This window comes from Anas acuta, chromosome 2, assembly GCF_963932015.1.
Source record: "Anas acuta chromosome 2, bAnaAcu1.1, whole genome shotgun sequence".
NCBI classification, from domain to species: domain Eukaryota; kingdom Metazoa; phylum Chordata; class Aves; order Anseriformes; family Anatidae; genus Anas; species Anas acuta.
The window spans coordinates 60217256-60233548 of NC_088980.1; the positions used below are offsets into that span (position 1 = coordinate 60217256).

At 40.4% G+C, this 16293-nt stretch overlaps 1 protein-coding gene across 4 annotated transcripts in view; it reads left to right on the forward strand.

The window, feature by feature from the left end:
- Positions 1–16293, forward strand: part of VPS41 (VPS41 subunit of HOPS complex) — a 107622-nt gene that overhangs the window by 67342 nt on the left and 23987 nt on the right. For all 4 annotated transcript variants that reach the window (XM_068674962.1, XM_068674961.1, XM_068674964.1 and 1 more), the window contains exons 11-16: positions 1388–1485; positions 3852–3981; positions 5702–5817; positions 7394–7450; positions 10163–10224; positions 10973–11054. In XM_068674962.1, coding sequence (XP_068531063.1) covers positions 1388–1485; positions 3852–3981; positions 5702–5817; positions 7394–7450; positions 10163–10224; positions 10973–11054 — 545 coding nt within the window. The remainder of the gene's footprint in view (positions 1–1387; positions 1486–3851; positions 3982–5701; positions 5818–7393; positions 7451–10162; positions 10225–10972; positions 11055–16293) is intronic.

Consider the following 16293-nt stretch of genomic DNA (forward strand, 5'->3'; position numbering starts at 1 on the left):
TAAAGCCACCATTCAGAGCACTATGTTGATGCAGTACAAGTAATCTCATCAGTCTTGCAGGATAGAACAAAAAAATTGCATACAGGATTACAAACGTGAACCTATTCTCTCCTAGAATAGATTGTACTTTACCCTTATGCCATGCTTTGGTCCCCCAGTGATCTCAAAGTGTCAACGGTCATTAAGAGAAAAACAGCATTTGCTTATTCAGGGAAAGACAGATGTCAAATCTTTATTTTATTTGTCAGTATTTTTTTCTTCTTTTGTAGGACGATGATTATTTCTCTTGTTTCTTCTTATTACCATAGCTGAAGAAAATTAACTCTATATTTACTGTCATTATACTGTATTTTCTATTTGCTTTACTAAAATAGTACCTATTTCAATGAACATAAGGTGATAGTAATGTAGCTTGCTAATTAGAAAGCAAGGGGACATTTATTTTCTACTTGTACTTAGATTTTCCTGAAGCCATTTATTGGGAGAAAGTTACGGTGAATCTGATATACCTTATTTTACAAGAATAAGTTTGCTAATACAAATACTAATTAATGAAAACACTTGGTCTGGGTACTTCATCAAATTCCCAATGTTGTGTTTGGCTCCATGAGAGAGGCACCCAGAAAAAAGAGAGCCCCAGATGTTTAATGCCTGTTCTGTTAAACCCATACATAATAAAAATTAAATAGTTATATCTGTGGAAGACATGTGCTTCAATGGGCCTTTTTGTAAATACAGTTCAAATCTTTTTCTTTTTATCTCAAAATAATCAACACTTAAATTGGTCTTGAAATAAGACAGTTTAGGAAATTACATTTTCAGTTTTAAGAACAAGCAAAGCCACTATTTAACCGTATCTTTTCTTAGTAACGAGTGTATCTGCAAATCTTCTCATGATGATAAATTAATAATGAGCTTTGTGTTTTCATTTATCATACGTATCATATCAGATGTAGCAAGCGTGACTCTCTTAAGGCAACATGACTTGCTGCAAATATGCAAACCTACAAAGATGTTTCATACGTTACCTATTTTACTGAGTTTGGTGATGTTTTTTTCTTTAGTCCTCCCAGCCCAACCCCCCCAGTGCAGTTACTGAAAGTCTAGCTGACCATTCATTTAATATGTTTCATCTCTGGCATGTCCTGGAGCACAAACATTTCTTCTTGCAAGCCTTAATGGAATTTAATCTGTTAAATGTAATTTTTCATCATCTTGCTGATCCAACTGGGAGGACTGTAGGTTTGTTATATGTATCATGTCTTCATTTCTCTGAACTGATACTGGGTGCCGGTGGTTGTCTCTGAAAAATCAGTTGTGTTTTTTTCTTAGGGAGCAGTTCATACATTTGTTTGCCTAACAATCTGTTTTCTTTCCTGTGTTTCAGTTTTCCAGTTTGATACTGAGTTTTATATCAGTGGGCTCGCACCTCTTTGTGACCAGCTTGTTATACTTTCATACGTAAAGGAGATTTCAGAAAAAACGGTAATTGTTTTTACGTTACAATTTCATCACAGTGCCAAGCCACGTCTGGTGAGTTAGGGCGTGCACCAGTCACACAGATCTGATTAACCATGAAAGAGTTTGTAGTCAGCTTATAGTGAGCAGTGCTTGAGACTTTTCTGACCTATCAAATCAGGGCAGTGGAGGTCACGCTGAAGACTAATGGATTTACCTTTTAAAAGTCCTGTCTGGGTTCCTTTGTTTCCTGCAGGAAATGGAGAAGGTCCCTAGGTAGTCTTGCTTTTTTTCTTCTTTTTTCCCCTCCCTCTCTCTTTTCCTCTCCTTTTCTCTCATTCTTTCTGCTATTTCTGCACCAGAAGAACTGAAGGATCCTTATAGCCAAAGGAGCACCTTGCTGACACTGCACCTCAGAAGTAATGAGAGCAGTGAAGCTGATGAACTCAGACAATAGGAGTCACGGTGCTGGGTGGGATGCGTTGGTGCAAGCCAAGTAGCATTGTTGCTCACCTCACCTCCAAGACCTTAGCTGTGTTGCACCAAGATCCGCGCATAGATAGCTAAAAATTAGGATTCGTGTCAGCTGTTCCTACAGCGAGCAGGTGCGCATGGCGGCTGGCTCCGACATTTATTTTGTACTGCTGAATGAAAGGCGAGGTAGCGGAGGAAACCCTTGAAGTTGCAGTGTGAGAGTGGCACATGCTCTTGATCATCTCTTTGATAGCACGTCTGCATTAGGCACCCATCGCCATAGTAACCTCGAGCAACTGGGTGCACAAGTTGCTAGGCGATGAAATGCTGTAGGTTCAAACAAACGCTCGAGCCTGCCGAAATCAATAGGGTTAGCTTCCAGCTCTGCTGCAGGATGTCAGATTATTATTTCTTTATTTATACGAAGGAGAAAAATAATGTCACAGCACAGTTTCCCCAGAGAGCCAGCGTAGTAGTCCTCTAGTGTGTGAGAGTCAGCGAAAGAAAAGGAGGCAAACAAATGGGATGAGAAGGGGGAGGAAAAGGCAGGCTGGAATGCAAGGAAGCAAGGAAATGGGGAAGTTGTCAGTAACGAAGAAGGGAGCTAGTGGAAAGCTAGTAGTAACTGAGAAAGGTGAAACTCATTCTGGCTGCTTTAGGGAAGAAGGATGAAAAGAGGATATCAGGTAATACAATGGTTATAGAACATAGGAAAGAGATTTCTCATGCATTTGCCTTTAATTAGCCTTTTAAGCAAACAGCAAACTGCAAGCTGGACTTTGATAGCCTCCCAGTCCCCCGAGTACCTATAGCAAGGAGACAAAAGGACTTCTCTCCCCAGCACTGTGCTGTGACCTGGCCTGCTGGGAGCCCCCTGCTACCACCTCAGCTCCGCGGAGCGCAGGCTGGTTGAGCTCATCACTCGCTATGGATGCTGCTGGGTTGTGAGGAACACAGTTCTGGCTACGCTTGATTTCACAGCTTTCAAATAACAACTTCTTACTTGTTACAAATTGCATCTGAGTTGAACTCACGGCTGTGTTTCATTTTTCACTTGCTCTGGAACAGTTAAATCAGGGAAAGACCCAAGTGATGCTGCAGCCAAATGCATAGGCTGGAGCTGTGTAAATCCACTTCTTGCATTGCCCTGTTCTCGCACTCTGTATTTTGCTACTATTCATAGCTAGAAATATGAAATAAGGCATTATCTTGGACTTTAACCTAATTAAAAATAAAGCTAGCTGAAGCCAGTGATTTCCATGTGTTGTCATCTTACCTTAACCACCTACTTTGCACTGCCAAAGTTCACATTACTGAATATCACTAGCACAGCAAAAGTTTTAGTTTATTCTCAAACTAATTTTAGCTCTGTTGCTGTTGGATGCTTAGAAGTGCAAAATTCTTTAAAAAACAAACAAAGAAACAAACAAAACACCTCAAAAAAAGTTAATCTTTGTACTGGAATAACATTGTTTTTTTAGAGCTCTGTCCTCCAGGGCCTGAGCCCAGCTGACAAGTCTCTGAAATTGTTCCATTGTTTATTGAACACAGTGGTTGATGATCATCTTTGATAGCTCTGGAAACTTCTGTGACCAAGAGTAGAAAAATAATGGTCAGACTCGGGGTAGAATTTAGAAATTTAGACCTGTGTCTTGGCTGAACCTCCTTTTCAAGGGAAGCAAGCCAAGAGTTGGGATAATTTTCCTTTGTGTTCCAGATGCAATTACAGCTCCTCAGTAGGTCACGTTTTTACAACTCATGTGGTTCGCAATTGAGTACCTAGTGCCAAGTGAATACTGATACTGCATCTTTGGGAATGGCTGCAGTTGTTGAATTTCAACCTTATTCATAGGTGACCATCAGCTGGTATTGCTAAGTAAATTGTATAGGATGCAGCTAAGACATTTGTGTTTTTCTAGGAGGTGGAGTGTTGTGCGCGGCCCAGGCTGGACATTGTACAGCCCCTGCCTGAGTCTTGTGAGGAGATTTCTTCTGATGCGCTAACAGTACGAGGATTTCAGGAAAATGAATGTAGAGATTATCATTTAGGTAGGTGTCCTTAATATTGTTTTGTTGTGGTTTTGGAAGTGAATTAAAATGACCTGATTTGGAAATACTTTGAGCCTCCTTTTTCATTTTTGCTATCTCCTTGAATAACTGTCTGGAACTGCTTATGACACTGAAGTGTACGCTGAAGTCCACAAGAACAAGTCAGATGAAAAAACACAAACATGCTTTATTTGCAAAGGGGTGTATTTACACAAGATTTTCAATGCCATTTATTAAGCCACACATAGTGTGGAAGGGAGAAATTTAGATCTTGTGTAATGTGCAGTGTCATGGAAAGAATTATCTTTGATAGAGCCCGACTCAACATGATCTTTAGGAGCTCTTCCATATCATTGGGCAAACCTAGAAGGGCTTCAGGAATACTGAAATGAATGAAACAGTTTCTGGAAAAGCTATGTTAAAGCCCAAGATGGAATAAACATAATTTCAGTAGTGAGATCAGCTTAAAAGGTTCGCTTTAGTAGTTATTTAGCTTTTCTGTGCTGATAAAGCTTCCAGCGTATGACAGACCTTAAAGTGGTAAAATGAGTAGAAACTGGAGTTTGGCTAGTTCAGCCTTGAAGATGGGTTTAATTATGTAACAGGCAAGGAGAATAAACTCTGGCATAGCATATACCAGTTTTTTAAATAAGCCAGTGTGATTTTCTGATATATGTATTGTAGTTCAGGAAGATGCATGGCACAGCTGATGCAGAAATCCTTGGTGAAGATGATATAGGCAGTGTTAAACAGAAACATACCTTCTGGCTTTTAAAATCCATGAATCTGATTATTAAACAACTTCTCTGGCAGCACAGTTCAAATCATAGGCTTGGCAGGCCTCTGTGTTCATCAGTGCCCTTAAGCCACTAGAAATAAACTATATCTCCTCCTGATCTCCAGAACATCTCTGCTGCTATCAGTGGAATTGAGATTGCTTTATACCTGTCCAAAAGCAGAACACTGATGCCCACAGTTCTACTTTTATGCTTAATGAATATTCTAGTTAACCTGACAAGTCTAGATATTTTTAGATGGCTTTAAAACAAGCAGTATTTTGTGGATTGCTTATAGGTTCGGGACTGTATTTGTATGCGTGCATAGATACAGCTACAGGCTGGGGGATGGGCTTCTTTCCCATACCCACAAAATATAGTGATTCTTCATGGGTTCTCTGCAAATAATAATTACTCTGAACAGCAGTCTTCTGTGCTTGGTTTTACCTTTAAGTACATTTTTACTTTGAGCTTACTCAAAAATAAAGACTTATGGTATAAGCAAATGCATTATACATACAACCTTAACTTATAGCATTGCAAATGCATTGCTGTAATGATGTGCTGTGTCCCCAGGGGTTATGGCATCTATCATTTATGCTTTTGATGGCCTTGACCTTGATGGGGAGGATAAGTTTATTGCAGGCTATGTGGTGTAATAGTCCTCTAAAAGTATAATAATGTGTTCTAAACCATCATAAAGTTTACACGTAGTGGATGAATCAGAATTTGCAATAAGCTGTAGTGATTTTTTCATTTTGAAAGCTATTTTGCCATTTAAACCAGTTCTAATTTATTGGAGAATCCAGCTTCCCAAAGAAGCATGTTCTGCTGGAGTAGCTTTGCTGGCTTCCTTTTCTTAAATTCCCCTCAAGGGCGTACTAAAAAGCAGAGCTTTACTTAAGGAAAATATAATAATAATAAAATTGTGTATGTATTTGCAGAGTATTCGGAAGGTGAATCACTTTTTTATATCATCAGCCCAAGAGACGTGGTTGTGGCTAAAGAGCGGGACCAAGATGACCACATTGACTGGCTTCTGGAAAAGAAGAAATATGAAGTAATTTTTACAACAGTCTTTCCTTCAGACTTACCTGGTTCTGAAGTTGTGGTGGGGTGATGAACTTAGCTAGATCATTTGGATTAAATATTTTCTGTTCCTTCAGTCATTGTCCAAATGATTGTGAGGGCAGGTGTTGACCATACATCTCTGCATTGCCTCTGTGGAGAGTTCTTACTGGAAAAACTCGTCAGAATTGTACCCAAATGATGTGGATGAATTAAATGCTGTGAATGCTGCCCTCAGCATCAGATATGAAATGCATTAGCTGTTACTAAAAATTATTAAAGCTGTTTTTTGACTTTAAAGCAGCAGAACAGTTGACTACTGAGCAGTGTGGGTGTTTTTCTAGATCTCTTCTGACTAAAGAGGGAAGGGAAATGGACATAGTGAAGGATATTAGATTTTCCCATTCTATATTACTTTCACTATAGAACAAAAATGGTGTTAGGGCATTGCGTGTTGTTCCATGTTACTTACCTTCAACACTGAAGTTTTTAAAAGTAAAATAATATGGGTTCCAAGTGTAGGTGTTGGTGCTGAAAGCAGTATTATTCACCAAAAAAAAAACAGAGCCAATATTGAAAAACAAGGATATACAACTCCCTTTGAAAAAGCAGCTCAGTAGTTAGTTTTCTAAATATTAGTGTTTTTAAGCATTTGTATCTTAACACCTAAAACGATATTAAATTCTTACAGACAATCTCAACATGCACCCAGTGTTCTCGATTCTGCTGTCCTGCAGCCAGTGATTTAAAAACACTTGTTACTGTGCATGAAGTAACTTTCAAATCCTTATTTACATGTTACTTGTTGGATGCCCATTATAAGAAAAAAATGCTGTTCTGCACTTGCTCCTTCCGTTACTGCTGTCATGATATTCCTCATGCAGATTTGTTTAAATCCTTGAGGATGCTTTTGCATCTGAATAAAAAACTCACACGATGAACACAGTTATGCCGTTTATGTAAATCACAGCATTTGGTCCCTGAAGACTCCAGTAATTTGCAAGTGACAGCTGTGTGCGTGTCTTTGTGAAAGCTATTCAAGGTAGCAGATAGCTCGTGTGTTATGATGTATGTGAAAGGTTTCATTTTGTTTGTAAAAGTGCCAGCTTTGTTTCTATGCACTTGAAGGAGGGAGAGGAACTGCAAATGACACTTAAATATAAATCATACTGATTGGAGAAGGCTTTTGGGGTACAAAAGAGAAAAGCGTACCCTTCCCCCAGTGCCATCCTGATGATTTTTTTCACAGGTTTTGGTAGTGAAGGGTTCTCATTTGAAAATGATCCAATGGGATTGCATTGTCTGTTTCATTGTAATCTTGAGATTTGATCCTAATATAGTAATGTGGAGTGAACCCAGATGGAAACAAAAGTAGTTTTCTCTTTGGTTGACTGCTTTTGTTTGAGTATGAATTCAAAGCTGTTCATTCAGCCATGGCATTAAAAATTCTCCTGCTTCAAACACCCTGCTCTGAAAAAGAAATTGTTGATTTATGCAGTTCTAGAGCTTTCTGTATTGAAAGTTTGTGCATTTGGCTAGTATCTCAGTTTTCTACTTTTTGAATATAGGAAGCTTTGATGGCAGCTGAGATCAGTCAGAAAACCATAAAAAAGCACAAGATTTTGGTAAGTCTCAAAACTTCTATTCAAAACAAAATATCTGATTTCTTTTAGAGCACTGTGAGATGCTACAAATACATTCCCTGTTCTGTGTCACACCAGACAATAGCTGTCAGGCATACTCTGACTAGCATTCGATTTCCTGGTTTCAGCTGCAGAACAGGAATGTTAGTGTGTGAAACACAAAAGGATGTGGATTTTATGAAGGTGCTATTGACATTAAAAAGAAGAGAATTGCACTTCTCTGATTGCTCTTGGGGTTTTTGTTTGCTTTTGCTTTTGTTTTAAATTTTCTGTTGTTTCAAGTAACACAGTATTACAATATTAGAGATTGGGTTGGGGGGTGACACATTTCTCTAACTTTTACCTTGTATGTTTGACAGGGTTTTGGCAGGAGTTTCAAAGGTGCCGTCAGAAGACCTTTTAAATGCTATTGAAATTCAGTTGCAGTTTCACATCTAGCTCTCTCATGTTGCTTTGCAATTCTCATTATTTTACATAGTTAAGCTTCTTTTCCCCTGTATAGTTATTTCGCATGTTTATAGTTCCTTCAGAGCACAAAAAAGGATATTGTTGTTATAGACAAAAGAGTGAGGGAGATAATATAACAGCCACAAAAGCATCACTAATTTTCACTTATTTTATTTTTAAATTGACCTCAGTATGAACATATTGGTATTTTGTTAATACTGGTGTTTCTTTAATGGAAGTGTTCTTTTTAGGTACAAAGTGTTTGAAGAGGTGTTTAATTTTTAGCCAGGTTATTTCTACAATATGCACATTGCATATAAATACATCTTAAAAATTCTTTTCTTCTGAAGCTGTCCAAAAGTTGAATCAAGTCCTAATGGCATGCCATCACCTATCACAGCTTGCTTGATTTAGCTGCTTCATGACCCTTGCAGAAGATGTAAAAATTCTTAGAGGACATCCTGACAATACATTAGAATATATATATATATTTATGCTTTTCTCTTGGTTTGCAAAAATTTATTCCACTAGGTTTCAATTCATTGTGGGTATACACAAGCACAGTCATTGAGTGTTTGGCCCCTAACGCAAAACGTAAGGGAAAAATTGTTGATATCAAGTCCTAAGTAAAGTCTTGGTGGTACAGGGATTTACAACAAATCATGTTCTCAGTGCCTATCAGCGATCAGACCAATGACACCACAGTTGCACCACCTGCCAAGTGAGGTGGACGTCTTGGGCCTTTTTTAGTTTGCAGGAATGAGCATGCCCCTCTGTACCTCCTCAGCAGAGTGCAAGGATCTTATACAACTGCAGCCCTTTCCTTACACTGTCTTCTCTGCTTGCTGGGAGACTGGCCCACAGGAGAGAGGCTGCCAGCAATCTTCATTCTCAGGAATGGTGAAGTTGAAAATACAGAGATGGTTCATGTAGTAGCATAAAATCCTAAAGTCTGGAGTATATTTATGGCTTTTCTTTTTTCCAGCTTTGTAATAGATTGACTGATTGAAGCTATTGGATATCTCCATTCACATTCTGCTGTTCTCAGTACTGTCTTTGATTTTGATCATAAAAAAATATGTTCTGTCTGAGAAAACCTTCCCAAATGCCTGTCTTTTCAAGAAACAAGGACTTCTTTCATTTTACAGCCCTCTTTGTGGCTGGAAAAAATGTGTTTTTAGCAATATGACTCTTCCATTATGCAGTGAATACGTTGGTCTATGTTGACCTTGACACTACCACAGGGATTACAATATAAGGCATGGTTGTTTGACTTAACGTATTAAATGCCTACCAAATTACTTTACAGTTGACCTATGTGATAAACTCTTGAGAAGATGAATTTAGTATGTTATTACTGAGAACTTTGTGAGATTATTATATATAATTTCTTTACTTTATGAAGCAGCAGGAAGACTTCATTAGGATTGGAGAGCTGGAATACCTCTCCTGTGAAGACAGAGTTGGGGTTGTTCAGCCTGGGGAAGAGAAGGCTCCAGGGAGAGCTTATAGTGGCCTTTCAGTAGCTAAAGGAGGCCTCACAGGGAAGATGGGGAGGGACTCTTTGTGTAGTGACAGGATAAGAAGTAATGGCTTAAAACTAAAAGAGGCTAGATTTAGATCAGATATAAAGTAAAAATTGTTTACGATGAGGATTGTGAGGCACTGGAACAGTTTGCCCAGAGAAGTTGTAGATGTTCTATCCCTGGAAGTGTTTAAGGCCAGGCTAGATGGGGCTTTTGGCAACCTGGTCTAGTGGGAGGTGTCCCTTCCCATGGCAGGGGGGTTGGAACTGGATGATCTTTAAGGTCCCTTCCAACCCAACCCATTCTGTAATTTACATTCTCCACCAACATTTTTCTTGGATGCAAACTTTGTGTTGACAGAGAAGGTGTCTCAGACAGTGGATGATGTTCTTATATTTGAGATAAATAATGCAAGTGCTGAATGATCAGCTATGTTTTTTGAACTGTCCTTAACATACAGAAGTGGTACACTCTTCTCAGTGTCAATGAGATTATGAAAATTATTTAAAAGAGCATCTTAATTTGAGTCCTTTAGTGATCTAGGCAAACATTTTGTGTTGACTATTCCGTGGGCCCCACATCTAAAGAACTGGAGGTATTCACTTAGGGCCTGGTGCTTAACCTAACAACAAGGCCTACAGCTGAAATGGTAGTTATTGTAGCAGTAAAGTACTTGATTTCCAAACTTTTATAACTAACTCCTTATTTTTGCTCCCTTTAGGACATTGGCTTAGCCTATATAAATCACCTAGTAGAGAAAGGAGAGTATGATCTGGCTGCTCGGTAAGATATTAAGAGATCATCTTTGCTGGCTAAAATGTGTCAGTGAGAAAAATTGGAAGCAATTAATGATTCTGAAATATTTTGAAACGTTGATTTTCCTTGTGTTGTAGAGTCTCTAAGGTATCAAAACATAGAGATATGTTACTGTGTTCTATATTTTGTTGCCTGTAGTGACCCAAAAGTTACTGAAATTTTTCTTAAGTTTAATTGTAATTGGGACATACATATTTTTGAAAATAAGCCGTGATTTTTTCAAAACCACACTAGATTTTCAACATCGAAGTTTTCTTTGGATGTTGATTTTATTACTGTGTCAATGCATATAAGATCTTCAGAAGATAATTTGTGTTTCCATGCATGTAACCAAAATGTCATATTTGGTTTTCTGAAGCATAAGAAATCACCTGAGATTTGTATTTTCATATGTATGTGTATGTATATCTTCAAGCACTTAATTTTATTTAGCTGAAACTTATATTTTTCACTCATTAAGCTAATGCGTTCCTAATCAATAAGTCTGAATGCATAGTAAGCAGTCAGGTTCTCCTGAATGCAATGAAATTGTAAGCCCTGACAGGAGGAGTTACCTGGCATACTCTGCTTGAAGCAGTGCTTGCCAAAATTAGTGACCTTTGAAAGAGCCCTGATAAGGGAGAAGAGAGGAGGAAAGAATCATGCAGTAATGCTGTCACATTTGTATTATTCTGTGTATTTATAATTTATTCTCTCCCTTTCATCTTCTTTCCAGAAAGTGCCAGAAAATTCTTGGCAAAAACACAGAACTCTGGGAATTTGAAGTTTACAAGTTTAAAGAAATAGGTCAGCTTAAGGTAAGTTAATTTGTATCTCTGAAGGGAAGTATTTGACATGCTCTGTTTCCTCTATGTTTTGACTGAGTATCTAAAGGTTTGACATGTAATGGCTCTAATGTGGCAGCACAAGACAGCACTGCCCTTAAAATTCCTGGGCCAGACCTCTTGTCATACAATTGTCATTCAGGTTGATATGTACATGTTAACAAGCCTCCAAACAGGGTTGGAGGCAGACCACATCCAGGTACTCAGCTACCTATTTTTAGCTTGTTGACAGCCCACAAGTAAAAGACCCACCCCCAGGGCCTTTACTTTCACGGATGCTTACAGTTAAATACATCATTTCATTTACTTTCCACTTCCTTCCAATATCACCTGAAAATTCCTGCCCCAACTCTTAAGGAAAAGAGCCTCTTTGGTGTCAACCTTTCTTGAAAATCCAAGTCTCTTGCAACAGAGACACAGCTGTAATTGCAAAAAAATGGCAAAGTAATTTAGGGAAAATATATGCTCTGTGCTAGAAATGGTGGCAAAAGAGCAGCAGCCTGCTCTGTCTTGTGTTTTCCCTCCTAGGAAACTAACTACCATAATGGTACATGCTTGGTGTGAGATTCTCAGTTAATAAATTGCCCAGGACATAAGGCTATATAGTGCTGTCACTGCCAAACTGGTAGAAAACATTATGCACACTCCCTTCAGTAACGCATGTACGTTTATTTCTGAATTTTATGTCATCCTATTCAAACTCAATGAGCCAAAAAGGACATATTATAAAGATCTCACAGCATGCAGTCCATAGCTGGTCTTGAGCTGTTTAATTCTGTTCAAAGAGCGAAAATGTTCCAGCATTACTGTTTTTAGAAATGCCTGGCTTTTGTTTTAGAGTCACACCAGTGCAAGAACAGCCTTGCCTTTTATATGAGTTCTTAGTGGTCTGGTGCACTCTTTGCCACACTGGAAGATGAAATCTCATGTTTCTGTCTCTTTATTTCAATCCAATAAAGGGCCTGAGTGCAGGTGCAGGTGAAATTTTGATACACTGCTTCTTCATCCTCTTGGTTTTATTTTGTTTTTAGATGCAAGCGTCTGGAATGGATGTTTTTCTTGACTCCACTTATGTCATCCAGCAGACTGTAAAATATAAAAATATTTGCAGGTTTGCTGCAAAAACATCTCTGCTAAATTACTGCCTTTCTGTTGGTTGTTTTCAGCCCATTGAAAGTGGACTTAGAAAAACATAAGATGTAGTACATTACATTATTCAGTTTCAAGCTGCAGTTCTAGAAGATGCTTTGCTTATTTTACTATTGTAATGACAAGTAAGTTTTCCCAAGTTACTAAAGATACCAGACTATTAGATCAGGCTTAACTTAGTTTATCCTTTGTAAGTTCTTGAAATGCCGTGGGTTTCTTTTATGTTTTTTGGAATTTTTACCTATTTACCCAACAAGCAGCTATTACACAAAAGTGTAACTGCTGTAATGTCTTTTAGCACTGATGAGGGGACTGTACTTGAGATTTGGAGACAAAGTGTCTTCTAGCATCAAGAAATGAAATTACAAGAACTTTGGATGCTGGGTACTTAGCTTTGGAGTATCTGTGCTACACTGTCCCTTTTCAGATTACTTGTGCCTTTAAAAAGGGAATTTTCTTTAAGAATTTTTGCTGCATGTATTAGCTGTAGCCTGAAATCTGATATTTTCAGTATAATGTGATTTGCCAACAACTAACTTGTAGGTTTAGTTTTGTGTGTGTGTGTTCTGCACTAAAAGGTCCTGTTTGACTACCAAAGGCTGCATTTTGGTATCTTGGTGTCTGTTGAGGCTTCAGTTGAATATCCTCTAGCAAACTTTGTTACGGCGGTTTCAAGATTTTCGAGCCTTGAGTCGATCTGCCCCACTCCTCCCAAAGCAACTGTGATTTGGTGGAGTTAACGTGCTTGTGCATGAGTCACTTCAGTGTAACATCCAGGGACTCGGCTCCAACAACTGAGGAAGGTGGATTTGAAGGAACAGGCCAAACTCTGTGAGTGCTGTTGGTTGTGGCATGAGGCATATGCTCTGTTATTTTGACTCTGCTGTGGCAGCACTGACTTTCAGCAGGGGTGCAGGATGATCAGCTATCAGCAGGAATGTTTTAATGACCAAAATGTTGGCTAGGGGACACATCAAAAACTTCACCTGACTATGGTGGGCTTAGCACTGAGCAGCGTTATTCAAACAGCCTGTTTCAGCTCACAGGTATCCTCTGAGGAATACGTATTTGTGTTTTGGGCTTATTGGTGAGATGTTTTAGGCTATCTCATGTCACCTTCTATATGGGGTTTCTTGTGTATACCCTGCTTTTATTGATCAGAAGTCTGAAAGCACATCTGAAGAATAAAGAAGGAAAGAAAATGTTTCTGTGTATAGTATCGTCTTTTCATTTAAAGTCACTTTGCCAACATGGCTCAGGAATTGATACAAAGGCATCCCAATTCTGGAGCTTTTTGTCGGTCTGACCTCACTCTTTAACTACTGCGTAAAAATAAAATAGGAAGAGTTTGTAACCTCCAGCATGTCTTGGTTCAGCTTTATGCCTAGGCTCAAAAATAGCTTGGATGCTTTTCTGTCTTTGCTGGGCAGTTTGGCAACTGCAGGAGGTGGCTGTGATTTTCCTTTGTAGCAGTGGGACTTTGGGCAGGAGTGATTTCCTTCCCACATTATCCTGGCCCCATGTAATGAGGCAGCTGCCCTGCTCTGCAGTAAGCTGTGCTGGCAAACTGGAGCCGAGAGTTGCAGCAAAGCGTGTTGGATGAAGCTGTTTGCCTAGGAGGTGGCAGGAAGACAAAAGTGATATGAAAACAGCAGTTTAGAATCGTCCTCTTCTTCAAGTCTCCAGATGATATTCCAGCTTTATTACCGTGTGGTTGTTGAAAGAAGGCTTTTTATTTATGTTTAGGCATTTGGTTCCCTGGGGCAGCTGGCAGGAGCGTGCCCCAAGTTAGCTGTTGCATTCTGTGACAGATGGTGAGAGCTGATGTTGGCAGCATGCTACACTTCAAAGACTGGCCGAGCTCAAACTGTGAGGGAGAGGAGAGATGTCCTGTGAGCAATGAACTTCTAATTTTTGCAAAGTCATTAACAATTCCTTTTTTGTCAATGTTTTCTTTTAACCTCCTTTTTTTCCTGCAGACAGAAGACTATCATGAAATCTGTAACTTAAGCAATTGTTGAGTTAAATATTGGGAGGAATTATTGTGAATAGTCATTGCTGTTTGTAAAACTGGAAGGAAAAAAAACAACAACCTATGTTGTAGTGAGCTGTTATTTTTCCAGCTTTGTTCAAGCAACCTCAATAACAAAATGCTACTGTAACATGTACTGTTAGTGGGCAACAGGCAACATCACTGAGTGTTTGGAGGAATTTCATCAGTGCTGGGCCTTCAGCTACAAACCCAGGAGTACCAGCATGGCTGATAGTGGTAGGGATTACTTTGGCAAGCTGTAATAGCCTTGGCCTCTTGGTGCATGGAATAATAGTGCTAATAAGATACTGTGCTGAAATTCAATGGCATGAGCTGAATAATTATAGCAGGTTCTTGCTTCCTGACTGCCAGCATGCAGTTTCTTTACAAGTCCTATAGAGCAACAGATCACACTCATTCAATGTTTCCTTGGAGAGGTATATTCTCAAATTAATTTTTATTTGGATCTGTAAAAATATCTGGTGAAACAGAACTCTTCAAAAATGTAGTGGCCTCACAGCAAGTCACAAATTAGAATACGATACAATATCCGGAGTTGGAAGGGACCCACAAGGGTCTTTGAGTCCAACCCCTGGCACCACACAGGTCTAACCCAAAAACTGAGACCATGTGACTGAGAGCATAGTCCAAATGCTGCTTAAACTCTGACAGTCTTGGTGCCATAACTGTGTCACCTGTTCCAGTGCGAGACCACCCTCTCGCTGAAGAACCTCTTCCTGATATCCAGTCTGAACCTCCCCTGTTGCAGCTTGACACCATTCCCATGGGTCCTATCACTGATCACTAAAGAGAACTGATTGGCACCTGCCCCTTCACTCCCCTGTGGTGGTTCCACTCGAGTGGGCAGCCGAGTTCCACCACAACTGCTCTCTCACTCCCCCTCCTCAAAGAGGAACAGGGAGAAAATACAATGAAAAGGGCTCAAAGGTTGAGATAAGGACAAGGAGATCATGCAGTAATTACTGTAACGGGCAAAACAGACTCGGCATAAGAAGATAGTAAGATTTATTGCTTATTACTAACAAGCTAGAGAAGTGAGAAACAAAGGAAAGAAACCAAAAGCACCTTCTCCCCCCATCCTCCTTCTTCCACCCCCTCCCCCCGAGCGGCACAGGGGAACAGGGGAATGGGGGTTATGGTCAGTCTACAGCGCTTCTTCTCTGCCGCTCCTTCTCGGTCACTCTCGTCCCCTGTGCTGTGGGGTCCCTCCCATGGGATACAGTCCTTGATGAACTGGTCCGGTGTGGGCTTCCCACAGGCAGCAGCTCTTCCAGAACTGCTCCAGATATGGGTCCGTATCACGGGGTCCATCCCTCAGGAGAAAACTGCTCCAACCTGGCTCCCCCACGGGCAGCAGCTCCTGCCAGGTCACCTGCTCCTGCGTGGGCTCCTCTCCACGGGCTACAGGTCCGGCCTGGAATCTGCTCCAGCAGGGGTCTTCCACAGGCGGCAGCCTCCGTCGGTGCAGGGCCACCTGCTCCACCGTGGTCTCCTCCACGGGCTGCAGCATGGAACCCTGCTCCACCGTGGTACTCCATGGGCTGCAGGGGGACATCCTGCTTCACCATGGTCCTCACCACAGGCCGCAGGGGGCTTCTGCTCCAGCGCCTGGAGCACCTCTCCCCCTCCTTCTTCACTGCCCTTGGCACCTGCAAGGCTGTTCCTCACTCCTCTCCCAGCTGCTGTGTTAACACAGTGTTTTTTTTCCCTGTCTTAAATACGCTCTCACAGAGGCGCAAAGCAACATCGCTTATTGGCTCAGCTCTGGTCAGCAGTGGGGCCCTTACCAAACATGGGGCAGCTTCTAGATCCTTCTCACAGAAGCCACCCCTATGGCCCCCTGCTACCAAAACCTTGCCACATAAACCCACTACATCCTCCCTGTACAAGAAATGTGTAGACCGCAGTGAGGTCTCCCCTCAGCCTCCTCTTTTCCAGGATGAACAGGCCAAGTGACTTCAGCCGCTCCTCATACATCTTCCCCTCTAGGCCCTTCACCATCTTCATAGC